Source organism: Nomascus leucogenys, chromosome 22a (assembly GCF_006542625.1).
Source record: "Nomascus leucogenys isolate Asia chromosome 22a, Asia_NLE_v1, whole genome shotgun sequence".
Classification (NCBI taxonomy): Eukaryota; Metazoa; Chordata; class Mammalia; order Primates; family Hylobatidae; genus Nomascus; species Nomascus leucogenys.
The window spans coordinates 83146298-83160858 of record NC_044402.1 but is presented as its reverse complement, the minus strand read 5'-3'; the positions used below and the strand labels follow the sequence as shown (position 1 = coordinate 83160858).

General features: G+C 36.9%; 1 protein-coding gene across 2 annotated transcripts in view; it reads right to left on the bottom strand.

The window, feature by feature from the left end:
- Nucleotides 1–13420, bottom strand: part of DNAJC10 (DnaJ heat shock protein family (Hsp40) member C10) — a 59519-nt gene extending 46099 nt beyond the window's left edge. The window contains exons 1-6 of one of the 2 annotated variants that reach the window (XM_030802738.1): nt 12756–13420; nt 11541–11890; nt 9568–9730; nt 7673–7723; nt 778–860; nt 443–574 (exon numbers count right to left, since the gene is read on the bottom strand). In XM_030802738.1, the coding sequence (XP_030658598.1) occupies nt 443–574; nt 778–860; nt 7673–7723; nt 9568–9730; nt 11541–11744 (633 nt within the window). In that variant the 5' untranslated portion in view covers nt 11745–11890; nt 12756–13420. Of the gene's footprint in view, nt 1–442; nt 575–777; nt 861–7672; nt 7724–9567; nt 9731–11540; nt 12731–12755 lie in introns of those variants that run through there. The other variant, XM_030802737.1, reaches the window with a different exon arrangement.
- Nucleotides 13421–14561: the final 1141 nt, after the last annotated feature.

The following is a 14561-nucleotide window of genomic DNA, read 5'->3' as shown; positions in this document are numbered from 1 at the left end:
CTCACCCCTGTAATCCTAGCACTGTGGGAGGCTGAGGTGGGCAGATCATCTGAGGCCAGGAGTTCAAGACCAGCCTGGCCAACATGGCGAAACCCCGTCTCTACTAAAAATACAAAAATTAGCCAGGCATGGGAGCGGGTGCCTGTAGTCCCAGCTACTCAGGAGGCTGAGGCAGGAGAATTGCTTGAACCCAGGAGGCAGAGGTTGCAGTGAGCCGAGATCACGCCCTTGCATTCCAGCCTGGGCAACAGAGTGAGACTCCGTCTCAAAAAAAAAAAAAAAAATTCATAATCCAAAATGTTTATTATTACAGAAGACTAGTGAGATGGCACCTAAAACAAGACTTAAAATGTTCTGCAAATTCCACATACTGTTATTTTCTCTAGTCTTTAACTTGTCATAATGTTTAACAAATTTAAAAAATGCTAACTTTATCCCTTACCATTCCAGACCGAAAAATGAAGAGACTGGGATAGCTGTTGACTCCTTTCATTCGGCAAAGCATTCTATCATCACCACAGTTAACAGCTCCAATTCGAAGTAACCCATCCACTTCTTTAGCAAAGTCTCTCCACTATGACAGAAAAAGAAAACATATTTCTCTGATAAGACTACTTTTCTTCCCTTGAACACACTCCAAGCTATACATTTTTAAACCAGACATTTAAAGTATTTGATAATCATTTTTGATTACTATTCATAGAAAAAAAATTCTAACATACAAATTGCAGATCAATTAAAAATAAAACCAGTAATGAGGATGTGAAAAATACGTACTGTGGGAGCTAAATCATGGCAGTGTGAACAGCCTGGGGAGTAAAAATTTACAAACCACAGTTCTCCAGAATTAACAGCAGCATCTAAAAATACACAAAATGCAAACAACTTAGAATTATTTACTAAAGGTTCATGCATATTTTAGTTAAAAACTTTTTGTGGAGATCAGAATTTTAAAAAGCCATAAAATTTTCATATTGTCTTTCTCATTTTCTGTGCAATTTTTTTCTATATCTTCTACATCAATGACATTCTTAAAAAATTAAAATTTTTTTTCACAAGAAATATTTCAAACGTCAAACCAACAATAGCTTTTTAAAAAAAACTCTCCTACGCCCATACTTGAAAAAGAAGCAGCCTCAAACTGCAAGATAAATATGGCCTTAAAGTTGTAAAAAGTGATGGCACAAGAAATAGCAGCCAAACCTCACATAAGAGTTTGTGTGCATGAGAGAAATAAAGAAGACAAATAGAGTGACGGAAATTTAAGCTCTTCTATTATATGCAGCATAGGTTAAGTAGGTTTAGTCAATTCTGACAGCTACTTTAAACTCTGAAAGAATAAAATGAGACCTACATAATACAGTAAGGATTGCGGGGATTAAATTTAATCTAAGCCCTAAATAAGACATTACCTTGGAAAATCATTTTGTTTGAAAAGGTTGAGGTTTTTAACAATTCAAAACATTAATACATATTTGCTAAAATTACAGATTTGAACAACATATAATATCTAGCCAATAGTACATTTTATATTTTATCTGTAAAATGACCTGATGCAACTTACGAATTTTACTCACTTAAAAAATTTAACTTTGTAAAAATGTGCTTTCACATTCAAGATAAAAAGGCGAGGGTAATCTGCTTTTGGTTAAAGGATTTCCATATAATTCCATGTTAAAATTTGTTATTATTTTAAAATAAAAATTTCAGAAATTATAGTAAGACATTAAATCATACATGGTATTCTAAATATGTGCAACTAATTCAGGCTAATTAGAAACAGGTGCTGGACTCAGTGTTCACTTACATTTCAAGCATAAGACAGACCTGTGGGAAAACAGTTAATCTATACATTACAGGCAAAGTGTGTAATTCAGGACTATCAGCTGTTCTTTGGCAATGTTTTCAAAGTCTGGCAAATGATCATTCTATAGTGGTGGTCGAAAAAATTGCCATATTGGTTTAGACCACAAACCAGTACAAATTTAGGTAAAAATGTTAACAGAATTAATGCAAACTGTAATGAAAGAAGGGATTATCTTATCAGCTATAAACAAGTAATGAGGTAGTTATTTTTATATAAAAGTAGAAAACAATAATTACACAAGGTATTACTGTTCATAAGTCTTAAATAAAAATATGCTGTAAAACAAATTTGAATGGTATTTGACACAAAACCTTGCTTATAGTAAAAATGTCTCCTACCCTGGTAACAGGCATACCTCAGATACTGCGGGTTTGTTTCCAAATCACAACATAGCAAGTATCACTATAAAGGAGTCACACAAATTTTCTGGTTTTCCAGTGCATATAAAAGTTATATTTACACTATACTATAGTGTATTATGAAATAGCATTATGTCTAAAAAAAAAACAAAACAATGTACACACCTTAATTAGAAAATAGGCTGGGCGCAGTGGCTCATGCTTGTCATCCTAGCATTTTGGGAGGCTGAGGCAGGAGGATCACTTGAGCCCAGGAGTTTGAGACCAGCCTGGGCAACACAGCAAGACCCTGTCTCTATAAAAATAGCTGGACATGGTGGCACATGCCTGTAGTCTCAGCTAGTCGGGAGACTGAGGTAGCAGGATTGCCTGAGCCCAGGAGTTTAAGGCTGTGGTGAGCTATGATCCTGCTGCTGCACTCTCCAGCTGGGGTGACAAACAAACCAAGGAACAAAAAATAACTTTATTGGTAAAAAATGCTAACACTAACAGTCATTTGAGCCTTTCAGCAAGTCATGCATGTTGTGATGCTGATGGGTGCTGACTGATCAGGGTGGTGGTTGTGTAAGGTTGGGGTGGCTGTGGCAATTTCTTAAAATGAGACGACAATGAACTTCACCACACTGACTGATGTCTCCTTTCCTGAAAGATTTTCTCTGAAACAAGCAATGCTGTTTGATGGCATTTAACCCACAGTAGAACTTCTTTCAAAATTGGAGTCAAAACTGGCCTCAAACCCTGCTGCTGTTTTATCAACCAAGTTTATGTAATATTCTAAATCCTTTGTTGTCATATCAACATTGTTTACAGGATCTTCACCAGAAGTAGGTTCCATCTCAGGAGACCACTTTCTCTGCTCATCCTTAAGAAACAACTCCTCACCGCCCCACAATGAGATTATTATAATGAGATAATTATATTATAATGAGATCATTATAATGAGATTGCAGCAATTCAGTCACATAATCAGGCTCCACTTCTAATTCCAGTTCTCTTGCTATTTCTATCACATCTACAGTTACGTCCTCCACTGAAGCCTTGAACCCCTCAGTCATCCATGAAGGTTGGAATGAACTTCTTCCCAACTCCTGTGACACTGATATTTTGACCACCGTCCATGAATCACAGATGTTCTTAATGATACTAGAATGGTGACTCCTTTCCAGAAGGTTTCCAATTTACTTTGCCTGGATCCATCAGAGGAATCACTACCTATGGCAGGTAGAGAGAGCCTTATGAAATGTATTTCTTAGATAATATGACTTGAAGTCGAACTTACTCCTTGATTTATGGGCTGCAGAATGGATATGGCGTTAGCAGGCATCAAAAAAACTTTATTCTCCTTATACATCTCCATCAGATCTCTTGGGTAACTAGGCGCATTGTCAATGAGCACTAATATTTTCAAAGAAATCTTTTTTTCTGTGTAGTAGGTCTCAATGGAAAGCTTAAAATATTCATAAAATAATGTGCTGTCATCCAGGCTTTGCTGTTACACTTACAGAGCAGAGCCCATTTAGCCTAATTCTTCATGGTTTTTCATAAAATGAGCACTGGTTTCAACTTAAGGTCACCAGCTGCACTGGCCCCTAACGAGAGTCAGCCCATCCTTTGAAGCTTGGCATTGACTTCTCTCTAGCTATGAAAGTCCCAGATCATCTTCTTCCAATGGAAGGCTGTCTCATTTACTGAGAATTTGTTGTTTAGTATAGCCACCTTCATCAATGATCTTAGCTAGATCTTCTGGAAAACTTGCTGCAGCTTCTATGTCAGGACTTGCTGCTTCATCTTGTATTCTGATGTTATGGAGATGGCTGTTTTCTTTAAACCTCATGAACCAACCTCTTCTAGCTTCAAACTTTTTTCTGCAGCTTCTTCATCTCGCTCAGCCTCCATAAAATTGAAAAGAATTAGGGCCTTTCTCTGGTTAGGCTTTCGCTAAGGGGATGCTGTGGATGATTTGATCTTCCCAGACCACTAAGACATTCTCTATGTTAGCAATATGGCTGTTTTGTGTTCTTATCATTAGTGTGTTCACTGGAGTAGCATATTTACTTTCCATGAAGAACTTTTCCTTTGCATTTATAATTTAACTAGCAAAAGAGGCCTACCTTTTAGCCTGTCCTGGGTTTTGATATGCCTCCCTCACTAAGCTTAATCATTTCTAGCTTCTGATTTAAAATGAGAGACGTGCATCTCTTCCACTTCAACACTTAGAGGTCGCTGTAGTTATTAATTGGCTTAGTTTCAGTAATGTTGTATCTCAGGGAGTAGGGAGGCCCAAGAAGAGGGAGAGAAAAGGGAGAAGGAAGAGGGAGCAGTAAGAATAGACACAAAAATTAAGTATGCCATCCTATGGGCACACTCCAAAACGATTACAATAGTAACATCAAAGATCACTGACTGCAGATCACCGTAACAGACAGAATAATAATGAAAAAGTTTGGACACCAAAATGTGACAAAGAGACATGAAGTGAGCACATGCTACTGGAAACATGTTCAGCTGATAGACTTGCTTGACGTAGGGTTGCTAAAAACCTTCAATTTGTTAAGAAAAAAAAAGGCATTATCTATGGAGTGCAATAAAGCAAAGTGTAATAAAATGAGGTACGCCTGTATTTGTCTTCATAGAGCACTTCTCATATTTGCCAAGTTCCCACTGATTGCTGAGTAGTAAGAATAAAGTTAAAATATTTTTAATACTGTATCATCACAGCTCAATGGGATGCTGTGCGTAACAGTGACCCAGAATAGATTACATTTCAAAATGCAACTTTCCACTTCTAAACTATACAACTACAGCTACTGTCTGTTAATATACATACAACTCCAGTTAACAGCTTCTGTTAGCAAAGTAAAATGTAATTACTTTGCCTGTAATGTACAGATTAACTGTTTTCCCAAAGGTCTATCTTATACTTGAAATGCAGGTGAACACTGAGTCCTGTACCTGTTTCTAATTAGCCTGAATTAGCTGCACGTATTCAGAATACCATGTATGTTTTAATGTCTTACTGTAATTTCTGAAATTTTTATTTTAAAATAACAAATTTTAACACGGAATTATATGGAAATCCTTTAACCAAAAGCAAATTATTCTTGCCTTTTTATCTTGAATGAGAAAGCACATTTTTACAATGTTAAATTTTTTAACTGAGTAAAATTTGTAATTTGCATCAGGTCATTTTACAGATAAAATATAAAATGTACTATTTATTGGCTAGATATCACATGTTGTTCAAATCTATAATTTTAGCAAGTATGTATTAATGTTTTGAATTGTTAAAAAAAAACCCTCAGTCTTTTCAAATAAAGTGATTTTCCAAGGTAATGTCTTATTTAGGGCTTATAGTAAATTTAATTCCCACAATCCTTACTATATTATGTAGGTCTCTTATTTTATTCTTTCAGAGTTTAAAGTAGCTGTCAGAATTGACTAAACCTACTTAACCTATGTTGCATATAATAGAAGAGCTTAGAAGGCATTTGCTTGTTGACTTTCTAGAGAGCCAGAAATGATAACATCTGCTAAGCAGAAAAATGCCTGGGAAAGCTTCACTAGAGGGTCCTTCTCTATCACAACAATGCTCCTGCTCATTCCTCTCATCAAGCAAGGTTAATTATTTATGAATTATCTCTGAAGTTTTGTGGCTGCAATTTATCTTGAATTACAATTTGGGGTTCTATATGAACTATTAACAGTTCTTAAGCTTTTCTGCATAGTGACACATCTGAAAAAGTGTGAACCCATATACAATATAACTATCAGTGAAGTCTCATTCTAGGTAGACTCATGGATTAGTAAGCTTGCAAGTTTTGTTCAGTTCCTCTATCTATAATTCCGATGTTTTCTGAACCATTGGCACACAAAACACTTACTGATGTATTAGGAGATGAGACACAATAAAAACCACACAGGAACAGCTGTGCATATAGGTTTATATAACTCACACAAGAGAGTTATGATTCTACCAGCTTGTGACATGAGCATTAATTCTATTAACAATCCAAATGGATCAAATTGTCCTATTTTATTTGCAGAATATAGGGAAGAAATATTTTCTATTCACTTAGAACATGTTCAAGTGTTCACCTAGAAGGCTTTTAACAAAGTAACACATTGAACAGTTATTTTGTTTGTGGAGCTCACCAGCATGATGTAGAAAATAAGATTAAAATGCCACCCTTGGCCAGATGTGGTGGCTCATGCCTGTAATCCTGGCACTTTGGGAGGCTAAGGTGGGTGGATTGCCTGAGGTCAGGAGTTCGAGATCAGCCCGGCCAACACGGTGAAACCGTCTCTACTAAAAATACAAATACAAAAATTAGCTGGGTGCGGTAGCAAGCACCTGTAATCCCAGCTACTCGGGAGGTTGAGGCAGGAGAATCACTTGAACCCAGGGGGCAGAGGTTGTAGTGAGCCAAGATCGTGCCACTGCACTCTGGCGTGGGCGACAAAGCAAGACTCCGTCTCAAAAAAAAAAAAAGAGCCACCCTTGCTTAGAAGGAACAAACTGTCTAAAATCAAGTACCTGTAATAAATTTTTAACGATAATAATATATGAAAAACATTGTATAGATTTATATGTATTTTTTGCGATTGGTATGCTATTTTAGTTTTCTTTTTTTTTGTGGTGCCACCATGGCTCACTGCAATATCAGCCTCCCAGATTCACGTGATTCTTGTGCCTCAGCCTCCCAAGTAGCTGGGATTACAGGTGCATGCCACCACGCCCAGCTAATTTTTGTATTTCTAGTAGAGATGGGTTTTCCCATGTTGGCCAGGCTGGTTTTTAACTCCTGATTTCAAGTGATCCACCCGCCTTGGCCTCCCAAAGTGCTGGGATTATACAGGTGTGAGCCACCGCACACAGCCGTATTTTAGTTTTCTAAATTAAATACAATTGTGGTAGAGCAATATAAAATTTAAATTTGAAGTTTTATTGCTTTGAAGTAGAAAAAATAAACCTATTATTACTGTACAAAGGATGAAGGTATAAGAATCTATTCTGGTATACAATTTTCTAAAATGCAATGGAAAATGCAGAACTTTATTTTTATGGCCATTTTCACACAAAGTTGCCAATCAAATTAAATCTACTTCCAAAATAACTATACCTTTAGCCAAAACTCTAAAATCAAAAAGCTCTGAGAAGTTTTGCTGTAAGTTTGTAGCAAGCTCACTTGGCATCCAAACATGATCTGAACTGATTTTTAAATTTCTTTTATTTAGTATACTCACACATTTTGCTACAGAAATATTAATGTTTTTATTATTGTACACTTCACCACATTCTGCTAGAAATATTTAAGATACAGTATATTACATTATTACTGTTTGAAAATCCAAAAGATTTCTAAATTTCAAACATATATATCCCCAAGAGTTTTAGATGAGATCGAACTTGTATTAGTTTTACAAAACCTTAAGCCCACAAACTTACCAAATTCTCTTCTTTCCAATGTTATGATTTCAGGATCATCATCATAAATACCTAATTTTAAAAGTATATAAAAATTATAAAATCAAAACTTCACCATATAAATTGCCACATCAAAATAGATTACTCGTTTTAATCATCAAAAAAATCAAACTACTATATTAAATCTCGAACTTAGACAATATGCAACAGCCTAAGCGAAAAAAAAAGTGAATAATACTATCAATATATTTAGGGTGGTCTAAAGATACTAGAATTCTGATGTGGACTCTCATAGATGTGTATGTGGTAGTTCCTAATATTCACATAATTTTACCTCCATATAAAATTTATATTATGGTTTTAAAAATAATTACAGATTCAGGAAGGTGCAAAAATATAGACTCTTGTGTACCTTTTACTCACCTTCCTCTAATGGTGACATGTTATGTAGCTATAGTACAATATCGAAAACCAAGAAATTGAGAGTGGCACACTGTTAACTAGACTACAGACCTCATTCAATTTTCAGATTATATGGTTTTTAATACATGGTATCACGTTAGAATATCTTCTGCTAAAAAGCTTAGAGTATTTGCAGAGGCAGGCACAAATATTTAGTAAATATAAATTTTTTAGGCTTTGTGGGATGTATGGCTTCTGTCACAACTTCTCAACTCTGCTCTCGAAGTGTGAAAGAAGTCATATATATTATGTAAACAAAGGAACGTAATTCCATCCCAATAAAACTTATTTATAAAAGCAAATGGCAAGCCAGATTTGGCCTATGAAATGCAGTATGCTAACCCTTGATATAGACTATCAAGGTGTAGAGAATATACTTGAAAATACTATTTTGAAAAAAAAAAATTCTATTTACTAAAAGCAAATCCTCCAGATATAAATTTAAAATACTTTAGTCTAATACAGAAACATATTCAGTTCTTAGCCTGCATTTGAGGTTAATTAATGACTAGGAGAAACACTGGGTCTCTGAACACACCTTCCTGCCTTGATACCTGTGTGTTTACAATCTCTCTTCCTTGGTTCCTTTGTTTCCTCCTTCCACCTTATTTTTTCCTTCATGTTTAAGAAAAAAAAACACCTTTTGTCCTTCTCATATGGAACCTTTATTGATAATGTTTCAAGGTATTGACCTTAATGTCAACCGAAGGCCAAAACACCTTAAAACATCAATAAGGGTTCCATATGAGAAGGATGGCATTTCTATTAAAGAGATCATTACTAAACTTAAAGGTTAGCCTTTCTTGGAAAATATGATGCTCTAAAATATATTGAAAGAAATATTATTCAATATTAAAAAATACTGAAAGAAATATTTAACTAACCCAATGCAAATATATAGTCATAAATCACTTACTAACGGGAACACATTCTGAGAAATGTGTTGTTAGGGAATTTTGTTCTTGCAAAAACATCACAGAGTGTACTTACACAAACCTAGATAGTATAGCTTACTACACATCTAGGCTACAAACCTGTACAGCATGTTACTGCTGAATAGCATAGGCAACTGTAACACAATGCTAAGTATCTTTGTATTTAACACATAGAAAAGGTACAGTAAAAATATGGTATTATAATTTAATGGGACCAATGTCCTACATACAATCCATTGTTAAGTGAAATGTCATTATGCAGTCCATGAATGCATATTTTTCATTAAATAGCAATCCTTATTTTAAAAGTATTTAACAACATTTGACCAATACTTCATATCTGTACAGATCATCTCTGTATACCAACTGACTTTCCTTTTAAATTTCACTCCCACAGCAAATTAAAAGGAGCTAATCAAAGTGACGCATCTTAAATATATAAGCTAAGTGGTGAAACAGAATTCACTTTTCTTTTACTCAGATAAAAAATATTCCATAAGTAATACCGTATCACCTTACCAAAATCATAACGATAATAGTTCCAGCTTTCATACTGGCCACCTTGATTATCCTCAAGTCCCTTTTCTCCATATTTGTCATACTTTTTCCGTAGATCTTCATCTTTGAGTACTTCATATGCTCTATTTATTTTTAAAAAATCTCCATGTGCATTTGGGTTATTCTGTTAAAAAATATTAGATATAATACAATTATTTCAGATACACAATCCAAGTTTCTTCAAAACATATACGTAGGTTTAATTAATCTAGTAACTTCTGGGAGACCATATACCAACATGAGGAGGGGTAATACAACATGACATGAGTTACCATGGCTTGAAATGAAGTGTTTTTTAAGAAACTATAATCTTCAACAACAACAAAAAAAAGAGTAAGAAAAGTAATGAAATAATTGACTCTTCAAAAGGTTGACAGACGTTATCAGACCATGTGAGTTAGGCGTCCTAAAAATGCAGCTGAAACTAATAAGCCTGTTGAAACTCTTAATTTCATAAATATTTATTACTCCTATAACAATTATAAATCAACGCATTTGTAGGTTATTTTTCTATTTGAGGTAAAAATCAACTTAATTAGAAAAAGATGTGCCCCAATCTATCAGATAATTACATAAAAGCCAGTATCAGAAACACCCCAAAATCGATCCCAGTACTTTGGGAGACTGAGGAGGGTGGATCATTTGAGGTCAGGAGATCGAGCCCAGCCTGGCCAACATGGTGAAGCCCCATTTCTACTAAAAACACAAAAACTAGCCGGGTAGTAGTGACGCACACCTGCAATCCCAGCTACTCAGGAGAGTGTACTTACACAAACTTAGATAGTATAGCTTACTACACATCTAGGCTACAAACCTGTACAGCATGTTACTGCTGAATAGCATAGGCAACTATGCTATAGGGGAATTGCTTAAGCCTGGGAGGCAGAAGTTGCAGGAAGCCGAGATGGCGTCACTGCACTCCAGTCTGGGCAAGAGAGTGAGACCCTATCTCAAAAAAAAAAAAAAAAAAAAAAAAAAAGAAAACAATCCAAAATTAGATCAGAAATGTTTCTTCCTTGTTACTGTGTTTCATAAAATTTGTTTCTGAAGGATGCTTTCATTTAAATAATACTCGGATGTAGAAGTCTACTATCTTTTATATGGAAACTTAAAAATCATCATTTGAAATTTTAAAGAAAAATTAAAAAAATAAAAATCTTAAATAGAATGTGGATCTCAGGAAAAGATAATCAACTAAACAATATTTAAAGAAATATTGTTTCTCTTGCTCAGCTTCATGCAATGAAATAAAATAATCCTATTTTAAAACTTCTACCTAGAAAAAATTATAACTAAGTCTTCTCCTTGTTAATGACGAACGCCAAATCTCATTAAGAAATAATCAAATAAATTACAAAAACACCATAAAAATTAAAATGAATTTAGTTTTGAAAGATTTACGTTAATGGGTATATAAATATTTATGACTGGCATTATATTCAGCTGCTGTCAAGTATTAATTTATAAAACTTTCTAACTCTGGTTTGTGGACTTGTGCACAGAAGAAAATAGTCAAAGTTAAAACATGCTATTATTAGCTATTACTTCTATTTTTAGCAAGTCATACCCTCTGAGTTTTAAAAAAATATTTTTTGTTCCTGTTCTAAAATACTTGATCTTACCCTACTTTAATAAGAAAACTACTTCGACTGCTTCACGGATATTATCGTTTGTTTTGGGGTTAATGTCTTTAATAGAATTGTTGGAAAATCATCTACAAATTAAGAGGGAACTGAATTTTTGGTACTGAGATTCCTTCACGGGATCCTAAATAATGTAGAACATTTTGGTGCTTTTGTTTCTAGTATACAAGTTGAATTATAATTTTGACATGTGATTATTCTTAAGTATTTGATCATTTAAAGCAATTTAAATAAATATCAAAATGTACCAAAAATATAATCAAATATTTTTAAAAACAAACGTTTACCTACCGGGTTTTTATCAGGATGTAACTTCAATGCCAATTTCTTGAAAGCTTGTCTTATTTCTCTACTGCTTGCAGTTTTCGATACTCTAAGTAAACTGTAAAAATCCTGATCTGTGCCCACTAAAATGGCCATATATACTATCAGAAAACAGAGAATGATCCTTTTCAAGTCTCTGATATAGTCATCTTTATTTAACCAGACTCCCATTCTCTTTCTTATGCAAGTTCTGATTTAAGTGAACATTAAGATTCACTGCTGGTTCCAGTTGATGTAATATGCAAATTTGAGAACTTCTGTCCACATTACTTCAAGGGTGAATCAAGCATCACAAATCTGTCCCCAAAAATATTAATCTAAGAAAGAAAAGCAGGCAGTTAAAATACATTTTGAACTAAAAACAATAGCACAATTTATTTATCAAAGAACATGGTCAGCAATACAATCTCCATTAAATGGCAAATCAGTGTGAATGCCCCACTTTCTATTTTTCACTCTTTCCACACCCATGTAGCTAGATTTGTGAAATCACTGAAGATAGCAGATAAAAGGTCATGAGTGGTAGTAAGTAGCTCGCACACACACACTCAGCAATCTATACACTGAGAAAATACCTCTGACGTGCATCAGAACACAAAGGTGGCAATAAGCTACATGTCCTTCCTCTTTCTACCCAGTTATAGCGTTGCCTTTAATACCTCTCCCTTTTAGCTACTTCTTTACCTCCTAAAGCTGTCTAATTTTCATTTTCAGCAGAATTCACTTGTAGGAAATGTCCTTGGGAGGGACTAGAAGGAAACATAGGGTTCTTTACTTCTCATACAACCCTACCAGAAATGACAGTGAAGTATACTGTTATAATAGACAATCTACACAGCAGTCGATCTTTTTCCCGGAGTTTTCTCAGAAGGTGCTTATACTGAATTTAAGTAGAGGCCATTTTCTAAAAATAGCAGAAAAATAATTGTAAGTTACCAGTGTAATTTTATTGCAAAGTTCATGTTTGGTGTAAGTAGAAACAAAACACGAAAAGAGAAGGGAATCGGTTATTTAGACATACTCTGCATGGCAAAAACAATCATTACTTCATCATATCACATTTCAACCACTATATTTTAGTTCCACAGATCTCGTAATGCTTTGAAAAATCTAACGCTCCTTGCACCTCATTTCTGTTTTTCATTTAATCCTAAATGTCTATTTCAAAATTTTTCTCTTTACCTGTGAATGGTCTTCAGCTCATTTCTAATACTTCCTTTTCATTCCACAAAAATATACCTTTGAAAAAACATAATGATGTAGAGATTAATAAGTATCCAAACAAGAAAACAACCATCAGAAAAAGAGAGGGCATAGTCTCAATCAACACTTTGGGATAAGATGTTTCTCGCCCAGGGGTTGTTCTCAGCGTGGGTGTGGCCGAACCGCCCGTGGCCCGAGCTACGGGGCAGGTGGAAGCGCCAGGTAAATGGAAGGCGCAAGCTTTCGCGTTGCCATCACTGCAGAGTGGGATAGGGGAGACGGGGAAAGATGAAGACACGGGGGAACAGGGCTGTCAAGTGTTGCTGGTGTCTGAAGTCTCAGGTCGGACTCAGGGAGAAAGTGTAAGTAACTGAGAGGGAATCGCTGGGCCGAAGAAGGGTGGTGTGGATAACAGGGAGGAGGAAGGTGGGGAGCGAGAACACAATACCCAGGTCGTAAGAGCGCACAGGAAGGGAGGTTCAGGCGCTCAGCCATTCCGCCCCTCCCTGACCGGAGGGCCCAGGCCACCACCGGCTCCAGCAAAGCCCTGGCCCCGGGCCCATGCCCACCTTGCCATCGCGGGGTCGCTTCCTGTAGCTACTCCCCCATCCTCAAACCCTGGCGGCGGACCCCGCCTGGCCGAGCCCAAGTACCGCGTGCGGGAGAGAAGCACACGCACTCTCCGACGGCCCAGCCGCGGCGCACGGGATGGGTAAGGTCCAGCCACACCGGCGACTACTAGTCCGCGGCCGGCACCGGTAGGCTCCTCACGCGCCGGTCTCCACGGCGAGCCGGGGCGGGGCCTGGCGCGGAGCATTGTGGGAAAGGCGTGGAGGACGCTGCCTGGGAGACCCGCTGCGGGCCTAGCGGGCGCGGCGGCGGTGGGGTGGAGAGGGCGGTGTAGGTTTAGGTTGACGTGGCGGTGTGCGCGGGATCCGGCTCCGGCTCCGGCTCCAACCCGGAGCTGAGGGAAGTGCCCTGGCCAAGCAGCCCGCGCCCCCTCACCAATGCGGCCGGCGCCTGCCGCGGGTGCGGACGGTGGATGGCGAAGCCCGCCTCTTCCTGCTTCCGTTGCCAGGGTGACGGGGAAACCCAGAGGGCGGGCTTTGGGGTTGAGTTCCCTGAGAGTCTTTTAAAGGGAAGACGGAGATTTGGAGGATTTGTCTGGGTGATGGGTGGGTGAGGCCGAAAGGCGAAATTTGGCGGAGAAAGGAGAACTTGCCTGAAATGACGCTGATTGCAGTATCAGGCTAGCGGACTGAAGAGGCAGTAGGAAACTTGAAGGAAATTAAAACATTTACAATTTTGTGTAAGCGTGTGTATCAACAAGCATTTGAGACTTCTACAGTATTTTCTGGATTCTGAGTCATACAAGCTAGAAACTGGGGAGTTATCGTTGTTCTCTTACCTTGATATCCTACTGCTATGGTACAGAAATTGCATTTTGTCCCACAGCAATATAACAATTGAAGTGGTTATATTTACTACATTTTCTATATTTAAAAGAGAAAACCGAGCCTAGAGGATACCTGCTTATAACATCAACCCTAACATGAAATAAGTTGTGATTGGTAACAGTTTCGGGCAGTAAATCAAGTGTCAGCTTCTAAAAACTTGGAAGACTGTACAGGATCTATGGCTAAGCTAATACGTGGTAGGAAAGAAGAGGAAGTAGAATGAACAAAGGCAAACATATTAGAAGCAGCCTGATGTAATAGTAGTTAATATATCTCAGGAACTGGTCTAAGCACACATGTAGTAACTCATTTAGTCCTCCAAATAATC